The 23,366-nt window shown below is 32.8% G+C and overlaps 1 protein-coding gene across 1 annotated transcript in view; it reads right to left on the bottom strand.

Moving 5' to 3' along the window:
• Window positions 1–5,181, bottom strand: part of ANO3 (anoctamin 3) — a 357,402-nt gene extending 352,221 nt beyond the window's left edge. Inside the window, exon 1 of the mRNA XM_072969684.1 lies at window positions 5,028–5,181. Coding sequence (XP_072825785.1) covers window positions 5,028–5,181 — 154 coding nt within the window. The remainder of the gene's footprint in view (window positions 1–5,027) is intronic.
• Window positions 5,182–23,366: the final 18,185 nt, after the last annotated feature.

Below are 23,366 nucleotides of genomic sequence, written 5' to 3'. Positions count from 1 at the left end.
ATAACATTTGAAACTGGAGAAAGTCTGAATCTAAGCCCTTGGCTTATCACTTACTAAAATTTCACTGTAAAATATCACTGTTAGATACACAGTCTAGTTTTTAAAATGGGAGTAGCAAAATGATATGATCTACAGAGTGCTGTAAAAATCAAATGCAAATGAGCTCTGTAAATTATGAAGTTATTTACATATGTTGCACTCATTATTGTTGTTACAACTTATATGTAAACAGATGCTTTGTCTTTATCTATCTTTATTTTTATTGACTTTACCAAGCTTAATGATGTGCATTGTAAATGTTCTACAACTAACTGTTTTTATTAAACTTTTTCACAATTTTCAGTGACCTTCAAGATTAACTAATTGAGATAATCATCCTGGAAGGATGTTAAAACCTTGCCAAAGGTGACATAGCTTGTTGGTGATTGAGTGGAACCTTATCTTGACTTTTTATTAGCGTTTTCCCATTACTTCATTAGTTATATAATTTATTCTTTAACATCAAATCTACAGAGCAGATCTTTCAGGATGTTAGGAAATGTTCTATGTAAAAGGGTTCCAGGACCTAATAAACATTTGCAATTCTAGATTAAATAAAATTAACAAACCTCTTTAAACTTGAGTCACATACATTCTTGAATATGTTAGACTGTATTGTGAAACTCTAAAAAGAAGTTAAATTATCTATTACGGCCAAAATCTTTTTGATCACTGAAAAATTTTTTTAAGATTATACTGTTGGCTAAGTGAACTATGGAATCACATACTGATTGAAATGTTACTTTATTGCACTGGAAGTTATCTAACTACCTGTGGGATATACCTGTTTTGAAATGAATGATAGCTGAAGGACCAAATGATCTTCAATCCTTTGGAATTAGCACTGTATACATACCACCATTGTGAACTATTTATCAGTACTTATGCAAATTATGTCTATATTGCTTGAACATGTAATCCATTGGTCCAATCTGATGTTTATTGGTATTGGTTTGTTTTCATATAATTGGGATAACTGATATAACATTTTTAACAAAATAAGATGTTATGTTAAGAGGTTCTTTCCTAATTGTATTGAAGTACTTAAATTCTAAAGAAATGCCATGTGTATATCATGTAACAAAAGGGTAATTTGGAACTAGAAAAATAATTCATGAAAACAAGAGTAATAGGTAGGAGTCCCTGAGGAGCTGGCAAGAAAGCAAGCATTCCTGAAGCATCAAGGATACAGAAAAGAGATGTAAAAACTGATCAGGAAGTCAGTCTGACTAAGAATTAGATTTTCATAGAGGCAGATACTGTAGACAAGGGGAGAGGACACCTTCTAAAATTTCATCCAGGTTTGCTTCTGACAGGAGTAGCTGTATCTTCTTTCTGCTATATGACAGCAAACCATAACATGCAAATGATCAGCTTCCTAATTTGCAGGCCTCTAAGCTTCAAGTAGAGCCAATCACCAAAACGTCATGGAAATCAGACATAATCAGGTTCAAAGATGTTTTCATGAATAATAGATGGCATAATATATTACTACAGGAAATTAAAGATTGGTAGAATTTATAAATGTCTGTGAATCAGTGGTAACCACCGTTTGTATTTATGTACACATAGTTTTCTTCTTATTGTTTGTGTTGGTCATAAGAAAGAGTGTCACACATGTGTCAAACATGTACCACTGATCTCACATCCGGAAATTAGCCATTGCTTCACTACAAATTTCTTAAGGTATAGGAAGTATTTGATTTTTTTTTTTAGATTTACTATTTTTTTTAATTGAAGTATAGTCAGTCTACAATGTGTCAATTTCTGGTGTACACATAATGTTTCAGTCATACATGAATATACATATATTTGTTTTCATATTCTTTTTCACTCTAAGCTACTATAAGATACTGAATGTAGTTCCCTGTCCTATACAGTATAAATTTGTTTATCTATTTTATATATACCAGTCAGTATCTGCAAATTTCTAACTCACAACTTACCCCTTCCCACCCACTTCCCCTCTGGTAACCATAAGTTTGTTGCCTAAGTCTGTTTCTGTTTTATATATAAGTTCATTTGTCTTTTTTTTTTTTAGATTCTACATATGAGGGATATCATATGGTATTTTTCTTTTTCTTTCTGGCTTACTTCACTTTGAATGACATTCTCCATGGCCATCCATGTTGCTGCAAATGGCATTATTCAGGAAGTATTTGTTGATTGGCTTGTACTGTGATATGGAAATAATAATGTTACCTAACTCTTCATAGGGCTGAACATGAAAAATTTAAGTGTGTAAATATGTATATATATTTACATAAGTATGTTTTATATAAAATTATGTTTTATACTTAAGTATATATGTATGTTTTATACATAAACATTATACATATAAAACATATAAAACAATTAGAGCACTCCCTAATACACAGGAAATGATACACACATGCTTGTCATTAATAACACAATAGGGATGATGACCATGATGACCATGATGATAACACAATAGGGATGATGACCATGATGACCATATGAAGAAATGCTCATAGCCTCACAAGTCATTTAGAGCACATTCTAGAGTCCAGACAGGACATTTATATTCTCATTATTAATTACTGATTAAATTATTTTCTGGAACATGACAAAGCATTTTTCCCCCATGTGACAATTTTTAAATTTAATTTCCCAGTAGTGTTGAGAAGAAAAAAAGAACACTAAACTTAAGACACAGAAAATAGATTAAGAACTCTTCGACTTCCTTCTGTCTCCACACCGCCAAAACACATAAACACACACACACTTATTATAGGTATTTGATATTGATCCAATTACATTACTTCTTTGAAATTTGGATTCTTCTTCTACTGAATAGAGTGTAAGATAAATGAATTCTACCTCACAGATGTGAGAATTATTGAAATTCTGTAGGTATGAGTTATCTTCAAGGTATTAAATAAGTGAAAGGTATAAATATTGCTTTCATTGACAATGGAACATATTTCTTTTTAGAGGCTCAACTTTCTACGGACTAACATTCATCTCTTATATTTTATTTTCCCATGCTAGGAGCATACGCACACGCATGTTGAAAATATACTGCCACCCATTGAGATTAAAGGGACACAGGCTCTTTCTCTACTTCTATCACTTTATTTTCATTTTTGTATAGACACCCAGTCATTAACTCTCAATCATGAATACTCAATATTTGGATGAAATACAACTTGACTCTATTGGAAATAGGGCAAAAAGATCTAGCATATAAAACAGATTCTAGAATGCTCAGTGCTCCATAAAAGTTTCAAATGAAAAACAAATTCCACATTGGCACTATCCTGTGCAATGGTATCATCAGGTAACAAATTGTGTATTAATTTCCACATAATATTTTGGCTATTAAAATACATGTATAATTTGACTTAAGCAAATACTTCCTATGGGGGAAAATTCATTAAGAGATAAATTGTATTAATTGATCAATCATTTAATCATAATTATGACATGTGTATTATGCACAGGCACAAACAACTGTAAAATGGTTTAGAATATGTTGAATTTGAGGCACTGCCAGGATATCAATGAGGAAATGTCTTCTAGGATCTGGGAAGAGTTTACACCTAAGCTAGAGATGTGTAGGTCAACTGCATGAAGACAACAGCTGAACTCTTGGGATAAATGTGATATGACAGAGCTGACTAGAAGACAATATACGTTGAAAAGAACATGGGTATTTAAACCATGATTAAACTGGCAAACGCTTTGTTTATAAATCTTTTTCTCCTATATAAGTTTCCTGTATAAAGTTATGTTCACTTGTAAGGAACTGAATTTTTCACTTCATTAAGACTGTAGGTTCAATACCTAGTACTCTCAATTAAAAACAAAACAAAACAGTAGCATGGAGATTTCTTTTCTTGCAGGTGAAAGAAAATTTACAAAAGGTCATTATATCTCCTGATTGTAGAACTTCCTATAATATAAAACAATTTATATAATACAAAAGAATCTATGAAAAACAAATCAGCGATTAGTTGGGAGTCACATAAAACTCCTCTTTGAACATCTCAAAATAAATAAATGTGCCAATGTCTTTGGGAATAATCTTCTGGTTGCAAGGTGAAATTTATTATTTCTACAAATATTTTTCACTGGACCAAGATTAATGTCCAGTAACATCTAGGGCTATGAAGGCTTTGCTTAACTTTTGTATCTACATTACACTGCCTTTTATACAAGGACAGATAAACAACTAAAACCTAATGGAACCTTCCTTTAGAACAATATTTAAATATTATTTATTTATTTATTATATAAAAATATTCTACAAAGAAAAAATAATTCATTATCAGCATGTCATAGCTGTTTATTAAACATCAAAGCCTCAGAATTTTTTGATGAATGCAGACTATTAGTGTACAGCATTATTTCCTCAAGAGTGCAGAGCAAGAATGAAAACTGCAATTCTGGATAAGTAACACACATAGATATGAAAAATAAATTCTTCACATTGAATTCTGTCAACACAATCAGTTCATACAGAAGCTAAATCAAGTCATAAAATAACATAACTGTAAGGAGTATTATCTTGTGCTCTACGAGAAGGTAAAACATATATTATTCTTCATATAATTATGTAAAAGAAAAGAGACACAAAAGAGAGGAATGAAAGATGGGAGAACTGGTTTTTTGCTTTGCAGTTTATGAATAAAACCCCTGATTTCATCAGTCATCCCAAACAAAACTAAGCTTCAGTAGGCTTAAGCATTCAGAAAAACAAAATCTTCCTCACTATTAACATTTTTTTTTAGTTCACTGAATTTGTTTTCTGACATTTCATTCTATTGGTAAAACCCTCTGTTCATTCTTTATAAAAATCTATTTATATATTTCAGGAAAAAATAACTCAAGAAGCTAAGTTTGGCATCAGCTATACCATTACAAAGTAGACATCAACCTTTATTTTTCACCCATCTGATATTAAGAAAGTACCAATGTAAATAAATTAAGATACTCAAAAAATATCAATCTAAAGTTTAGCTTACCAGCAGGGACAGAACTTGAGTGCTGAAGTCCTGGTTGACTAGAATCACCAGAGAGTTCATTCAAACAGGTTATAGTAAAATCTGGGCTGGAAGCATGCTCATATCTGAAACCTTCAGGAGAAAGATAATCCAGTTCAAACTTCACAGCTGACATTACAAAATTCTTAAAGAGCTACATAAATCAAAGTTCATATTACTGAAGTCTTAAAAATCATAGGAGGGGAAAAATCACTTCTTTATAATCAGTAATAACCCCAGGCTGTCCAGTATTATTTTCACTTGGAAATCCAAAAGAGATAAAACACGCAGAGCTGACTCTAAGAAGTTTTCTGTATTCACTCCTTTCCTAAGCAATTGACGTTAATAGGATGGATGGATTTTAGAGCTGCTTTTCCTGAAGATATCTTGCTGCCTTTAAATGATAGCAGAACTAATCCCTTCTCAGAGAGGCTGCAGTGAGAAGTAAAATGGGCTAAGTGAAAACATAAGCAAGGCTGCGGAGAGATGCTTTTAGTAACTTGGTGTTAGAAATTCTCTTTCACATATCTGTATACAAAAGATCAGCTGGGTGGGGCTAAGGACTGTCAGAGAATGAAACTTTATTCCACTGGGCAGCTCATCTGAAGAATGTCTTAATTTGGGAGGAAGTTAATCCTAAAGTATATTTCCTGGGTCAGCGTTGTGAGACTGTAATCCTGATGTTTACTGAAAGATGCATATAATTGTGGAGATTAAAAGGTGAATTAAACTAAAAAGCTCTGCACAGCAAAAAGAAACAACTAACACAATGAAAAAATACACCTATGGAATGGGAAAAAATATTTGCAAACTATGTAACTGAAAGAGATTAATATTCAAAATACACAAAGAACTCATACATTTGATAGCAATTCTTTTTTTAAATGAGCAAACAACTTGGGTGTCCACCAAAGCAGAAACACAGATGGTGAACAAGTACATGAAAAGGTGCTCAACATCACTAATCATTAGGGAAATGCAAATAAAAATCAAAGTGAAATATCACTTCACACCTGGCATAATGACTAGCATCAAAAAAACAAGAAATAGCACATGCTGTGAGGGTAGGGAGAAAAAGCAACACTTGTACACTGTTGGGGGAATGTAAATTAGTACAGCCACTATGGAAAATACTATGGAGTTTCCTCAAAAAATTAAAAATAAAACTACCACATGATCCAGTAATACCACTTCTGGGTATATATACAAATGAAATGCAATTACTACTTCAAAGAGGTAACTGCACTCCCACTTTCACTGAAGCATTGTTCACAATAGCCAAGATATGAAAGCTATGTAAGTGTCCACCGATGGATGAATGAATAAAAAAAAATATGGTATATACACAATGAAATATTATTTAACCATAAAAAGGAAATTCTGGCCTTTTGACAACATAGAAGAGATCTGAGGGCATTATGCTAAGTGAAATGTCAGACAGAGGAAGACAAATACTGTATCACCTCACTGTTATGTATACTCTAGAAAAGCTGAACTCATGGAGATAGAGAGTATAAATTGGTGGTTGCTAGGGGCTAGGAGGTGGGAGAAATGGGATATGTTGGTCAAGGGGTACAAACTTCCAGTTTTAAGATGAACAAGTTCCAGGGATCTAATGTACAGCATGGTAATTTTTATTAACAATATTGTATTGCATTACTTCAAAGCTGATAAGAGAGTAGATCTTAAATGCTTTCACACAACACACACACACACACACGCATAACACAGAAAGATAACTGGAGGTGAAGGATGTGTTAATAAACCTTACTGTGGTAATCATTTTGCTATATATATAATCACCCCATTGTATACCTAGAACTTACACAATGCTATTATACCTCATAAAAGCTAGGGGTAGAAGGAGAATTTTTTTAAAAATAGCTGATTTTTCTCATCAATTAATGTGTTTTTTAGCAGTGATTCCCTTATTATCCAGGGCTTCCACTGAATTGACTTTTAAGTGTTCTTTTTATTTATTTTCAACAACTTTTTCTTTACTCTGCTTCCTTTTCCAAGCAGCTTATTATATGCATATAATATGCTCTCAAATCTCATTGAAATTAGGAAGTAAAATTAGTATCTTCTGTTTTTTGTGCTTACTATGATATGGTAAAGCTCATCTGATTTGATTGCTCAATTGGATTCTTTAAATTGTTGTTTCTCTTCAATCTTTTCTTTCTTTCTTTCTTTCTTTCTTTCTTTCTTTCTTTCTTTCTTTCTTTCTTTCTTTCTTTCTTTCTTTCTTTCTTTTTTTCTTTCTTTCTTTCCTTTCTTTCTTTCTTTCTTTCCTTTCTTTCATCCTTTATTCCTTTCTTCCTTTCCTTTCCCTTCCTCCCTCCCTCCCTTCTTCCCTCTCTCTTTCTTTCTTTTCCTGGGAGGCAGAAATGACTCTTGGGTTGACAGACAATGACCTTCATTTTACTCAACACATGATCTGTGCCAGCTGCTACTCCTCAGTCGTCTGTAAATAAGATTTTGTCAAAATAGCCAAGTTCCTGTGACATACTCACTGGCTTGGAAATCAAAAGCACATTAATTGATTAGAAAAATCAACCTGAAGAATTATTTTGAACATAGAGTAAAACTGTAAAAAGTTGGAAATTATAACAGAGAAGATAGAAAATACAATATGTATAAAACAAAAACTCAAATAAAAAGAATAGAGATTATGATGAAAATATAAGAAAATGAAAACAAATAGGTTTATTGTGTGGAAGAAAATACTGATTATTTAAATTCAAAGAACTATATTAGTATCAGTCAAAGGTGCCAATATTGAAGGAAGGTACATACTTTGACATCAAACATATCTTGGCATGATCTTAATTCCACAGTTAAAGATAATATCTAACAAATTTCAAGATAAAGTTGAGCGTGATGGGAGGGGTGTCATACAAATCTGACAGAGTGGAGGACTTCTTGGCTTCAATGTCAAATGATGAAAGAATATAAAGCAAAGTTAACAGGTATCTGATGAAAAGATATCATATCTCCATAATTTAAAATTATAATAATAAAAAATTATAAAACAAGCTATACTCAATATTATGTAACTCAAGTGTTATTTCTGAAAACATTATTTGAGGAAATACTCCAGCCAAAGAAGGGAGAGAAACAAACAAAAGAATAAGAATGAAGGATTCAAAAAAGAAAAATAATTATAGCGAATGGGGAGTAAAAATAATCCAGTAAGACACATTTATGACTAAACAATTGCTAAAAATTCTGTCCTGAAACAATGCAAATAATTAGGAGAGAATTTGGTAATTTAAAAAATCCAGGTTATTTTAACAGAAGTTAAGATATAGAAGGAAAAATGTATCAATAAAGAAAATATAAGGCCAATTAATTAATCAAAAGGAAGCAATAAAAATAATGATGAACAGATAAAACGGGGAACAAATGAGTAAGATATTAATGAAAGTGGTCTAAATGATCATATTAAACAGGGACTCCAAATTATCTACTATTTTTTACTCTCTTCCCTTCAAACTTGACACATTGCAAATTGCAGACAGAAATGTTATTTATGACAGATTGTTTCACATTTTAAAACATTTATAAATCACCAAAAATGTTATCATAGTTAAGGACATATATAAGAGGATGTTAAAAGCCGTATGACTCCTATATCAGTTTTGGTCAAGGGACAATACAAAGACAACAATTATCTACCTGAGAACTTTCCAATAATTATGGCTTCTCTTTTAACTCCTTTCTGCAGTGGCTAGTAAATCTAGTACATGCTGATTGAAATAACAGAATATATTCTTATTTCATTCCTAATCTCAGCAGAGATTTTTCAATGATTCACTAAGTATACAGTTTTTGCATGTTTTTTGTAGACATTCTTTTATTAGATTGAAGACATTTCTCTTTATTCATAATTTGGTAAGAATTTATTGCTGTTATAAACCATATATGTGAGTTGACTTGTGCCAATGTTTTTCAATGTCTATTGAGATGATTATTACCTTTTTTCTCTTTTAATTTGATTCATTTGATTTATGGTCAAATTTAAAATTAATTTTTACTCCTATATTAAGTTCAGCACTGGCCTTGATATAATGATTATTTTTATGTATCACTGGATTTAAATGCTAATATTGCATCTATGTTTATGAGATAGATTAGCATATAATTTTCATTCTTTAATCTTGGTTAAGATGTAGTATGGAAGATAATGCTGTCCTTATATAAATACTTAAAAACTATTATTTCTCCTATTCTCTGGAAGAATTTTTTCTTAAGATTGGTCATTTTCTTTCTTAAATGTTTGATGCATTTAGGGAAACCATCTGGGTTTGGAAATTTTCTTACTTTGAAAATTCTTAATTACTGATTTAATCTCTTTAGTGGATACAGAGTTTTTCAGTTTTTTTTTTAAACCCCTGAGTGAGTTGTAAAATGTTGCCTTGCCCAATAACAATTTTCCCTTTCTACCTACTTTTTAAAGTTCTTTTGAATAATGCTATCCATAACATCCTCTCCATATTTCTGGATGTATATAGGATCTGAGGTTATCTCTATTTTTCATTCCTGTTATTGATAGTTTATTACTCCTTTCTTTGATTTGATCACTTCTTTGATTTTCACTTCTACTTACCTTTTTAAGTTGCCAGCAGTAAGCTCTGTCCATTTTTTCTCTTATTTGCTTTATATTTCAGTTTCTACTTTCACTTTTTAAATTTTGTCTTGCTATATTCTTCAGGATTAATTTGCTGTTGTTTTCTAGATACCTAGGAGGCATACACAGATTTTCAATCTTTCTTCTTTTCTAAAATATAAATTGAGAGAGAGAGAGTTGCTTATTTTCCTCTAATTATGGCTTTAACAGTATCTCACATGTATTCATATACCTTGTTATTATAATTAATATTATTATCATTTTCATTCATTTCAAACTGTTTTTTAATTTGCATTGTTGTGATTTCTTCCTTGAATTACAGACTACTTAGTACTTGCTTAACTTACAAATTTGGGGACCCTTTCTTCTTTTCTTCATTTGTTAGTTTTACTAATAAGTTGGGTTGCATCATGGTCAGGGACAATGATTTCCATCTTTGGGCTTTTGCTGAAGTTTAAGCTTATTTATGGCTCAACATAAGATCTTGAGTGTAATGTTCTTTATAGGCCAGCAAGGTCATTTGTTAATCACATTGTTTAAGCTTTCTGTATACTTGGTTTTTGTCTGCATGTTTCATGAGTAATTGAAAAAAATCTGTTACAGTCTTTTATTATGAACGTGAATTTATCTGTTTCCTTTCATTTCTGTCATGTTTGCTTTACATAATTTGAGGCTATATTATTAGGGTGCGTGCAAAGTTATAAGCAGATTTAACCTTTTTTAAAAAAAATTATATATTCTTCCTTATGTCTAATAATATGTGTTGACTTACAGTCTGCTTTATCTGAAAGTAGTTTGTAATACCAGGCTAGTTTTTGTTAATATTTGTATAGCATAACACTTTTTCCATCTTTTTAGTTTCAAGCTTTTTTTTTTAATTGAAGTATAGTCAGTTACAATATGCCAATTTTTGGTGTACAGCACAATGTCTCAGTCATGCATATACATACATACTCTTTTTCATTAAAGGTTATTACAAGATATTGAATATAGTTTCCTGTGCTATACAGAAACAATTTTTTAATCTATTTTTATATATAGTGGTTAACATTTGCAAATCTCAAACTCCTAAATTCATCTCTTCCTTCTCGCCTTTTGCCAGTAATCATAAGATTGTTTACTATGTCTGCAAGACTGTTTCTCTTTTGTAGATTAGTTCATTAGTGTCCTCTTTTTAAATTTTTTTTTTTTAAATTTCACATGAGTGGTATCATATAGTATTTTTCTTTTTCTTTCTGGCTTACTTCACTGAGAATGATGATCTCTAGGTCCCTCCATGTTGCTGCAAATGGCATTATTTTATTCTTTTCTATGGCTGAGTAGTATTTTCATTATATAAATATACCACAACTTTGTCCAGTCAACTGTTGATGGACATTTAGGTCGCTTCCATGTCTTGGCTGTTGTATACAGTGCTGCTATGAACATTGGGGTGCATGTATCTTTTCTGATTAGAGTTCTCTCTAGATATATGCCCAGGAGTGGGATTGCTGGATCACATGGTAAGTCTATTTTTAGTTTGTTGAGGGATCCTCCACACTGTTTTCCATAGTGGCTGCACCAAATTACATTCCCACCAGCCATGTAAGAGGGTTCCCTTTCCTCCATACCCTTTCCAGCATTTATTGTTTGTGGACTTCCAAGCTTTTTACATTATATATTACAGTTCTGACTTTTTTAAGGAGAATGTAATAAGATTTTTAAAAAGCTCAATGATAGTTTTTTGTGCTTTAACTGTACTTAATGTATTTACATCAAAGGTAGTTATTGATATATTTGAGCTTAAATCTACTATTTTTTTTTCCAATTTGCTTCACCTTTTGGACAGATCAATAGTCTTGTCTTGCTTTGTTTTTGTGCTATTCTTATTTTCCTATAATGTTATTATGCATACTTTAATCTCTGCTTAGTGATCACCATAATATGGCAATGCTTATTTGAGTTTAATAAATTGGTATTCTTGCCACTTCTTTAAAAATACATAATCTTAGAATTAAAAAAAAATTACACAACACTGTAAAATGATTATGAATCAATAAAAATGTAAAAAAAAAAAATCAAAAAAAAAAATTAACACCTTTATTATGGTATGATTCCTGTACAGTCAGCTACACCTATTTCAGATGTACAATTTGATGAATTTTGACAATCTTAGAATTTTTAAATCTCTCTTTGTCTCCTGCCTTTTGGAGCTGTAACTCTAATTCTGTATATATGTTTAGTCCCTACAAGAAAATATTATCATGGTTTCACTTCAGTTTACTCAAATATTTACCCCGTCCTTTGCTCTTCACTTCTTTTTGCCATTTCATATTTTTCTAGGACGTCTTTCAGATCCTTCTATCTAAAGAACTGCCTGTATTATTTACTTTACTATAGATTTTTGTAAGCCCTAACAGTTGTTCACAAAAGTGGCTGGCAGGGGCAGCAGCCAAAAATATTTTTCAAACCACCACTTGTGACTGGTATAGGATGGAGTATGTTGCACTAGCTACCTCATCTGTGGGAAATTTGTTTTATCAGCAAGCACTTTCCCATGGAAAAGAGAATCAGATTAGAGTTTTACCCACGTGTGAAGATGAGGAGACTGCTCAGTACACACGATCTCTCACACTATTAGACAGGTCTATGGCAGCATATGGGAACATAGTGTGATGGCTTCTCCAATACTTCCAGGCTTAGTTAGAAACAAATATTAATAGTAAGTATTAATTATTCATTCATCAACAGATGAAAAGCCCTGGACAAATGCTAAACTGAGTGAGAAGCCAGGACACCAGTTACAAACCAGAACTGTCCCAGGAACCCATTACAGAACCCATATAGTGTTTGATTAGAAGGTAGACCCTTCCACCTTTTCCCACAATATTTATTTCTGCAGTAACTAATACATTTTGTAAACAAAGTCATACAGAACCTTGGACCTTCAGGACAGACTCAAAATTGAGTTTTAGTTCTAAACTAACTGTGTGACCCACAGCATGCCACTAATCTTTTCTGAACCTCAATTTCACCAAAAGTTGTATTAACTTACAAGAATTTACAAATTTAAATCTTACAAATTTTATTATTCTTCAAAAATTTCATTAATGTAAGAATTTGATTTATTCATGATTTGAAAATTATCAAACTATTTCATTCATTCATTCATAATATTAAAAAACAAGCTTATTGTGCTAAACTGCTTAGAGACTTAGAAGAAAAAAATTGCATGAATGTGAATATAGGGTAATTTGTCTTATTCTGCATAATCTTGTCTCAGGAAAACAGTGTATTTGGTTTTTATGAGATGAGAATCCATGCTTATTGTTAATTTAAAATTATTCATTATTTCTAAATTTTACTTAGGGTATATTTTCAATTAAAATATCTTCATAACACAGATGACAAATATTTAGTGAAAAAAAAACAGGCAGAATTACAGGGCCACTGCCTAAAATCTTTTGGAGATGAAGTCAAACATCACTCTTTGTCCAAAAGTTATTAACATTTGGTGCTTGGATGCTGCCTTGTAAATTTGGAGGTTGGTTCCTGAAAACTGCCCCAGCATCTATTTCCTTCTCTTAAATTTACAGAATGACAAAGAAGCTACCTTCCCGCGTGTAAAAAAGCACTGAAACATCAATGAAATTAAAATTTTTTATGTCTTTCAGAGCTTGTGAAGCAGATTTTAGGTTAATCTCCTCTGGCCTCATAAAAGTAATTTTAATTTATTTTTCTAGGTATGTCACTCTATTTTCAGGCAATTGGTTCAATCTCCTATATTCTAGTGATTTTGGAGTTTCTAAAAGATCCTTTTAATTTTCAAAATTTCCTTCCAACCTCTTCAATTCATCTAGACTACCCGAAGTTTGTATGGTTGTAAATCCTATTAAGATACTATACATATAGGCCTGTATCACAGAGCCTGGTGGATGGACTGACCGATGTTTGTAGCATCTAAATTTCTTGTAAGAATACATTCCTTATATATAGTTGCCACAATCTGGGTTTACTTGTTTTTGAATTCTATGTGTCCTGCATTTACATCATCTGAAATTTTGTTCTGGCTTCTTGAGGTCTTCATCGAATCTTCACTCACTTATTTTTAAAAAGGATTTTAACTTTGAAACAGTGCAAGAGAATGTGAGAAGGTATTTTAGAGAGTTACTGTATATCTTGCAACCAGCTTCACCTATTATTATTATTAATTCATATTAGTATAGCACATTTGTCACAACTAATGAATCAGTGCTGATTCATTATTATTAACTAAAGTCCATACTTTCTTTAGATTTTTTGTTTTAGTGACTTGAGAGTTCTGAGGATTAGGTATAAAATAAAATGTCTTCTATTGGAATTTGTCTGATGTTATTCTTATTATCAGACTGGGGCTATGGGTTTTAGAGAGAAAAATCCAGAGGTAAAGTGATATTTTCATTGCAAGACACCAGTTATTTATTATCAACATGATTTATCACGGTTAATGTTGACAGTAGTGATCTGCCTGGAGTGATGTTTATCAGGTTTCTTTACTGTAATGTTACTATTTTTTCCTCTCTCTCTTGATACTGTAGTCTTTGGAAGGAACTAACTATGTATAGCCCATGTTTAAGCAGTGGGGAGTTATGCTTCCCCTCCTTGAGAGCAGAGTATCTAAATTATTTGTCTGTACTTCTTCTGCACAAGAGAATTGCTCTTTCTCCCTTATTCATTAATTTATTCAATCATTTATGTATGTCAGTATGGATTCATGAATATTTATTTTATACTTTGGTTTATAATCCACTGTTACTTATTTTGTTGCTGAAATTGTTCCAGCTTTGTTTGACCATTGGGGGTTCCTTCAGTTGAGGGTGTGTGTGTGTGTGTGTGTGTGTGTGTGTGTTTTTTGAGTATTTACTTTCTGGCACTACTGGATACTGGAGAGTCATATATTTCGTGTGTGTGTGTGTGTGTGTGTGTGTGTGTGTGTGTGTGTGTGTGTGTTTTTTGAGTATTTACTTTCTGGCACTACTGGATACTGGAGAGTCATATATTTCCTGTTCCAGTCCTAGATCAGCCATTGCTCTGTGGAACCCAGGTTTTCTTTACTGGAGAATGGTATTAGAAACTAAGATTGGGGCATATTGTTGCTCCTTAGGTGTCAATTCCTATAGGTCATCTTAGCTGACAAAGCGAAGAGAGGTGTTCATAATAACCCATGTATGTGTATATATTTGTAAGTATTTCTATAAGTAACCATCTTAATTTATATTAAGTTAAATATAACTTCATACTGATATCTCCAACTCTATTCCATTACAATATGTATTATTCGAGCCTTTTCCACTTGCTTATCTATTACTTTCCACTGCAACAACATATCTGAGTCTGGTTTGGATATTCACTTTGTCTCTTCATACTGCTTTTTTCTTGACTTACAGCTTTTAAAAAATTTTTGTTGTTGTTGTTGAAAGGTAGACATAATCAGGTAACAGAAATTGATCTGTGTTTAATGCTTATTCTACCTGTGGGTCCCAGAGGTTTCAATTTACTCTGTTGTCCTGTTTTTGTCTCCCCAATTGTCTTTGGACTTACCTAAGAATGCCTGATTAAATAGAGCTGACATACTACGGCTCTTTTAGTTGGAATCCAGTACTGCATTACTAGAGCCCTATTATGATGGTGGTAAGATGTGGGGGAGAGGGAGCATTCTATAATCCTGTGATAGATTTCACTTTTAAGGCCTATGTTTCACTCAATTTAGATAAGAAACATATCCCCTCAAAAGGTAACCCACAAATTTGTATATTCACCTATAAAAGTCAAGATAGAAATGACACAAAGAGCAAGGAAACACCTTTTTAATCTTTTTACAGATATACTCTTTTTGCCCCCTGAATTCAGCCAAAACTAATCTCTGATTATATTGGTTAGCTCCAAGAAATTCATTTAACATAAAAGCAACTTATCTTATTGCAAAGTTTGTATTTTATTCTATAAAAGAAGTCCAATAGAAATTAGGCTGATTTGCCTAAACTTCCAGAATGAATTATGAAAAAGAAAATCAAGGCAAAGTTCAGCTTGAATTCTGATGCTTTTAGGGTCTTTACAAAAGAAAATATCAGTAACACAATTAAAATAGACTTCTTTTACTTGGTATTCAACTTCAATTTTATTGAATGTTATTTTATCTTAACATTCCTTTGATCGTAAGTCTACTGATTGACCATTTTAACCTACCTAAGACAGTCTTCAGATACCATTTTACACAATACTTCACATTTATCAGGTTCCCACATCATATTGAAGTTGCTCAAAATACTATAATCAGTCAAAATGATTACACATCCAAATGTACTTTCCCTACCAACAACAATTACTGAAAGATGAAAAAGTGTTCTTATCTCATTACATTTACATAAGTAATGCATATTCCCAAAGCCTTGGGTATTTGCTTCCTAAATTTCTCAAATGAGCTTCTGAAAATTAACTTATGGGACTGAATCTCACACACCTATGTAAGTTTAAAAACTCTGCTTAGAGTTGGAAATATTCAACTTAGCACCAGCTTTATTAGTAATAATGGAAAAGTTATTTTTTGAATGCATTAGCTGCACATTCCATCTACTGCAAACTACAGCCACAAAAATCCTTTCTTTCAAACCACCTTTGTACTTATCACATTGCATGACTATTATCTTAAACCAAAGATGCATTATGGGTGTTCTTAAAAATTAGTTTACAATTAGTAAGAAATCAGGCATTATAAGAAAGTCCCAGGATAATATCATGATATTTTTCAAGAACACAGAGGCTTCATAACAGAAATATGCAAGGAAAGGAAAAGGACAAATTATTTGTTTTCTGGGAACAGAGCAAAGATAACCATGGCCACTTGAGGAGTAGACTTTCAATTCCGTGTTATAACAAGCCTTACAGTTCTGACTTGACTGTAGGGCACATAGGGTTAAGGTCAGATGAGTCTCTTAAAGTTCCTAGATTCAAGAAACTGCACATTATTTTTTAATGAAGAACTTAAATTGCATATCTCTGCAGAGATATAAAGATAGATGAAAGCATACTGGAAAAAACAATCAGACCTTTGATTATAATGGTATGAAGAAACACCCTTGGAGAACTACAGGCTTAATTTAATGGATATTTTACAGTAAAACATGTTGCTGTGATACAAAGTAAAGACTTGCAGCAGAGATAAAATTTCCCTTACTTTTCTTTCAAAATAATTAGAAAGGCAACATAGAGCAACTGAAAAAGTAGGAACTTTAAAATCATATGGACCTGAATTTAATCCTGTCTTGGATATTTACTATTTATGTGCATCTGTTACATTTATTTGGCATATTTTAATATGCTTCCCCATGTGTGGAAAGTGAAATAATGATACCTATGCCTAGAAGGACTGTTTAAGAGTAACTGAGATAACATATTCAAAGCTGCTAGCACGACATCTGGCTCATGACCACCTATTCATTCAATACATGTTTATAAAAAAAAAAAGTCTGCAATATACCAGTCATTGCTGTAGGCATTGTTTATCAAAATAATGGGAAAGATAGAATAAAGCCTATAAATATATAATATGACATAGAAAACATGTTGTAAGTATTATTAAAAAACAAAAACAGCACAAAAATTTTCAGACAAGAAAACAACATGTGAAAGGGTGATCAAGGAAGGGCTCTTGGGAGATGTTGCCTGCAAGGAAACTAGAAGAAAAATAGGGGTGTGTGTGCTCTGGAGCAAGAGGCTTCTAGGCAAAGGGAAGAGCCCATGTGCTGCATCTGTTAGAAGACAGCAAATTCACAGAGGTTCTAACACATCCCTAGAATTTAAACTAGGAGAGAATATCACAAATAGCATCTATTAGTAAACTCTAGAGCTAAAAATGAGGACAGTGGGGTCAGACTGTCTATGTCTATGTCCTGTGGCAAGTCACTTAAACTTCTGGGTTTAGGTTTTGTTGACTAAAATACAATCACACAACATGAGAGTTGTGAGTTAAGTTTTACTTGGGGCAAAGTGAGGACTATAACCCGAGAGACAGCATCTCAAATAGCTCTGAGTCATTGCTCCAAAGAGTCAGAGGGGAAGGTAAGTATTAAATATATGATTTCAGTGAAGGGGAGGTATGGGCAGTCAAGCACACATTTAGGCAGATGTCACCATTAATGATTTTAGTGCTTTTCTAGATTATAAGGAGACACAAGAATTTGGGCTCATAAACTCTTCTCCTGAAAATATCTATCTGAAGGCCTGTTCTGCCAGTTTTTCCCAGAGCACAGAGTGCCTCATTCTTGATTTTCCCCCTGAACTCCTTTCAGGGAGTGTTGAAGGTCAGCGGCTGCAGCAGCTCTTGATTTAATCCAAGCAGAGGTAGATGGCAAGTACCAACATGATTCAGCCCATGTAGAGGCAGACGGAAGGTGGCAATCTTTAGTTGGCAGTTTCCTCATTTGTAAAATGAGAATAACTATTCCTAGGATTACTGTGAGAACTAAATGTGTTAATAAATAATAAGGTGCTAGCACTGAGTATACATCAAAGAACTCTTATTTTTATATTAATAACAAACATAGACTAGAGTCTCATGTTTCCCCTATTGGAAAATCAACTTCTGTTTATCAAGAATATAGTCCAATGAGAATTCTTAGATTTAACATTTTGAAATATATTTTATTTGTGTGAATCTAATGTGTTGTCAATTCTGAAAATGTCTTTCCTGCTTTTCTCTTATTTTTAGGTTTCTTTTGGATAGAGTTGGTATTTTCTTTCTTTCCGAGCTTCAGAACACTAAGAGCTTACTTAAGAGTTCTGCTATCTCTTGAACATCAGTGAGCTATATAAATAAACATTTTGAAGGTTGATGAATCATAAAATTCAAAGAAGAATTTTTAAATTCAAGAACAAGCAGTTTTTATGTTTTCTTTTTGAAAACTTTTGACAGTAGGGTTAAAGATGTTATCTACTTTAAGCATGATTGGAATTTGGCATTCAAATAAAATGCAGATCATATTGCCTACAATAATGCCTTTGTATTCAGACTACGAATTTGTTGCTTGCTTTCTCATGCATTTTCCTGTCCAATCCTGACAACAACACAATGAAGTGGGTATTGTTTCCCCTATTTTGAAGTCGTAAAAGTTAGAATCATACACAGTTAACTTATAATAATTCTGAGGTTGAATATTACAGGTAGAATTCAATCTTAGGTGTCTTTTAAGTCCAACACTTATTCCTTACCATTATAGTCTGAATATTTGTATCCCTCCTTCATAAGTTTAAATCCTAAACCTTCCAAAAGTGATGGTATTAGAAGCTGGGGGCCTTGGAATGTGCTTAAATGACGAGAGTGGAGCCTTCTGAGTGAGTTCAGTGCCTTATAAAAGAGGCTCCAGAGAGACCTCTAGTCACTTCCACCATGCCATGATGTAAGTCTGGGCCCAGGAGGAGGGCCCTCACCTGACTACGCTGGCTCCCTGATCTTAGACTTCCAGCCGCCAGTACTGTGTAAAATAAATTTCCTATGCTTATAAAAATGCAGACCATCTACTGCTTTCTGTTAGTTTAGCATGCACCCAATCTACCACAAAGCTCACACAAATGGCTTCAGATCATAGTATTTATTGATTTTAGTAGTCATATAATACACACTTGGGCTTGTGTTTTCTAACTCTGTGTATAATACTGATTATCTCTTCCAAAAGATTATAAACTCCTTGATAGAAGAATTGTAGATTATATTTATATTTCATCTTTCATAACCTATAAAATGGGTCTGGATATATAGGGGTTATTTGGAAAATCTTTGATAAACCAATTAAAATACCTGTACTTGGAAAGATTACAGGATTTAAAGCTACACAGATTTAGATTGAAATTTACTCTTTTGCCATTTCTTAGATCTATGATCCTGGTAGTGATATTGAGCCTTATTATCTTCACCTATTAAACTAATAATCTCTTTCTACCATGGTCATTATATGGATTGAATATATAGGGGAGCAAAATAATTTTTCATGTACACTCTGAGTTCTTAACTGAGATCCCTATAATAAAAGACAGATTAATAAGAGAAAAACAAACAAAAGTTTATTAGGATGTATATGTATATGTCATGAACATGGGAGACACCCGGGGAAAATTAATAGCTTCTCCAGATGTCTTAGAATTCTGGTTTAAATACTATGTTAACAGGGAAAGGGGAGGGACAATGTAGGTCTTTAATGAGAGGGTACAAAGTTTGTCTAGGTGTGGTGCCAACTTCTAGTCTCCTCTCTTGTAATAACTTATGGTCAGTCTTTCCTGGTTGACGAAAGTCCTCAAGAGGAGCCTTATGACAACTGAGTTCTTTTTGGAGGATTTGTTTTGGGGCAGGTAGGAAGAGTACAGAGTAAGCCTCTCCCTGCAAATGCTGTTTTTCAAGTGTCTATAGCTTGAAATAATCACTATATCAAAGGCACATATTATGGGCTGGCACATGCTGAATTCCTTCAGTCATATTTTGTGGTGGCATATTCTGCTACCCTTCAAATGTAAATCATCCACCACGATCCCAGACACATTGTGGCCATTTCCTAGTCCCCTCACCCTCCTACATCTGTGGTAAGAAACTGTATGTCATCTCTCAAAACAAAAATAAACTTATTTTTTAACTTAGTATTCCAAAAATCCATTAATGCTCTTGGTTCATCTTTCAAGTTATTTAGTTTTGAGAAAGAAAATATACCTTTCACCCTTAATAGCAGACTGTGTTCCATTTCACTTATAATTCAGATTTAGATTTTCAATTCTTCCTTTCATTTAAATAATCTTTACAAGGACTTTCCCATGAATCTCTTCCAAGAATATGAGAGATATTGGGGAGGCATGAGAAACTCTTTATATATAATGCCATCAGTTATCAGATCTATACACCTTAATGTATAGGGTGAATGATGTCTGGCAATTTTCAAAATTTTTTATAAAGCTTTGGAAGTCAACTGTGGCAGCCATAAGGATGTACTTTGCAGATCCACACTGTACAAAGACTGAGAGCCCTGGGTATTGCAATCTGAAAACCACTGCAATGTTTTGTCAAGGTCCCACTTCCCACCAGCTGCTCCCAACCAATGACAATATGGCAGGGCTACTAAGGTAGACCCTTCCTGAAAGGCTTGGGACTCCTAAAGGATTATGACCTTGCCCAAACTTTATTAAACTGTACTGTAGTCTAGGACAATTCTCCCCAATCTTCCCTCCCTTTCTTCTTTAACCAGAGTTGGATTTGCATCATAGTCTGCTCACTCTCTCAGTCTTTCCTGACTCCTCCCCTATTTCCTTTCCAAAAGGTGCTTCCCTAATATAATTTTTGCACATTTTACCGTTTCTCGAAGAAAACAGATTAACACACCATTTTATTGTCAAACTGAAATGAAAACAGGAAGAACAAATAGGTGCTTGAGGAGCTGAAATGTATAACACATAAAAGAAGTGAGAATATTTAGCTAGGAGAAGAAGGTCTACATCATACCCTTACCAGTAAACGATGCCAAAAGCATACTTCCAAAAATCAAATCTGAAAATATTTTTAAAGGCCTTAAAAATGTCTGAAGAGCTTGAGATCAGTAATGATAAAGGCAAAAATGGTGGACTTCAAAATTAGCAAGATTTGATTTGAATAACAGTCTTGATACCTATGTGTATATGTGTAAAATTATGTGAGGTACGTAACCTTTTGAGTCTTATTTCCCTTTTATATAAAATAAGAATAAAATTAATCTTACAAATGCAGCTATCACCCAGTAAAGATGCTTTCACGTTTGCCTTGTTTACAACCTATATCTTGAATCCAGTGACTCCATCTTAATCTGTTGCTTTGTACCCTCACCTTGATTCCTCATCCATCATCTCCTATCTTTATCTCTGTACTCTTGGACCCAATGTTTAATATCACTTCTCTTACTCTTTACACCAAGGTTTGAAGTTATCCAATATATTCTGTCTCTGACAGATCTAGGTGGAAAATTTTTAAATTTGTTCTTCCATTCTGATACTCAGTTATGGACTAAATTAATGGTCTTTCTCTCAGTTTTGTTTCAGCTCTCAAAAGAGGAAAGAATAAAGAGAGTACTGCAAGTTGAGAGGTAGAGTCATAGCTAGGTCCCATAATTTAGAAAAATGTGATGTAGCATGATGTACATTCTGTGAAGATTAAGAGAACAAGGGAGATAAAAGTTATGTTTCTCAAGCCTTCATACACACCTCCATTTCTTGAATATACTGTATGCCTGGAGCATGACTTACTGCTTATTAAAATAATAATTTCTATTGGAAATAATACATAATTACAGATAAATCTGACATTTTTCTTTAAACTTCACTGGCCCAATGTCACCCCTTCTCTCCATTCACCTCAGCTCTTTCTAGGGTAAAATTCAGAGGAGGAAGTTATTCAAACCCCTTAGGCAAAACAAAGTTATTCTCATATCCATTCAGGATCTATAGTTTTATAAAGTAGTACACTATAATCCCATAGCATTAAATTCTACAGCAAGTCTAAAAACATGTTGCATTTTCCATTCCAGAGCATACTTATATCTGGATAGTCCTACTTCCTTCTTTGATCATAAAAATCTGGTTCAATTCAAAGCCCTTTTGAAAATATTACAGCATCTGGGATGTCCTCCTCTATTCATTACGCAGAGACAGTCATCTCTCTGCCATATTCACCCATAATTATACTTCCATCATAAAACTTGTCACACTTCTTTGGTGTTACTAATATTTGTGTAGCCTTTGCTCCTGGTCTGTGAAGGATTTGAAAAGCACAGACAGTTTCAGCTTCATGTTTGTACCTGCTGAATGAAGCATGCTACTGGTCTTTAGCCTGGGTTCAATAAATTGTTATTTTAGATAAAGAGGTGAAGAATGGTGATAATGGGTATGGAGGAAGGAGAGAAAGGACAGAAAGAAGTTCCAACTTGGTATTAATTTACTCAAATTTGATTAAAAAAATGTTTTCAATGTAATAGTAGAAATAGTATATACAATGTGGAATGAAAAGGTCAAAATATACTCATAGGTGGGTACAGATTTAAAGAATTCATAACTTTCCTGGTATAGAGTATTTGTTTAAGACATTAAGTTTTAGCACTAGGAAAATGTTCTGCTTGAATGAATGAGAACTGTTTTTGTAAAAAGTTTTAGAGCATAAAAATATCAAATGAAGATGCATGCACAAGTCTTAAAATTTAAATCTGCCTTCAAGATGAGAAAAAATAATTAGTGAACTATGCCTTTCTGCAAAGAACTTTCTAGTTGATATCTCTGAAATGAAGTCTTAAAATCCTGATGCAAAGAGAATTACTGTGTTTTAAGTTTCGTATGACTCCAGCCAAAATCTTTCAACTTCCGGACTCTAGAATAAGATATAGTGGTAGAAAATCAATTGATGATCAATTAATTTATCGATTAATCTTGCAGATACCAAAGCAATAGTATTTTGGGTATTGTTTTAATCTGAAAACAGGAAAGTAATTTTGCAGTTACTAGCAATTACTTCCAATATAGTATAAAATCGAGCTGCATAAGTATGATTGTATATTAAGGTATCCAAATTATAGTTTTATTAGTTATTTCAAAATTATAGCTCTGACTCATTTAATTAAGTTGATGTTTTTAGATCAACTAGATCAAATGGTGAAAAACAAAGATGAGTGAATTTCAAA

The sequence above is a fragment of the Vicugna pacos genome, chromosome 10, assembly GCF_048564905.1.
Source record: "Vicugna pacos chromosome 10, VicPac4, whole genome shotgun sequence".
In the NCBI taxonomy this organism is placed as follows: Eukaryota; Metazoa; Chordata; class Mammalia; order Artiodactyla; family Camelidae; genus Vicugna; species Vicugna pacos.
Note: the sequence above shows the minus strand (reverse complement) of the source record. Positions and strands in the feature narration are given on the sequence as shown.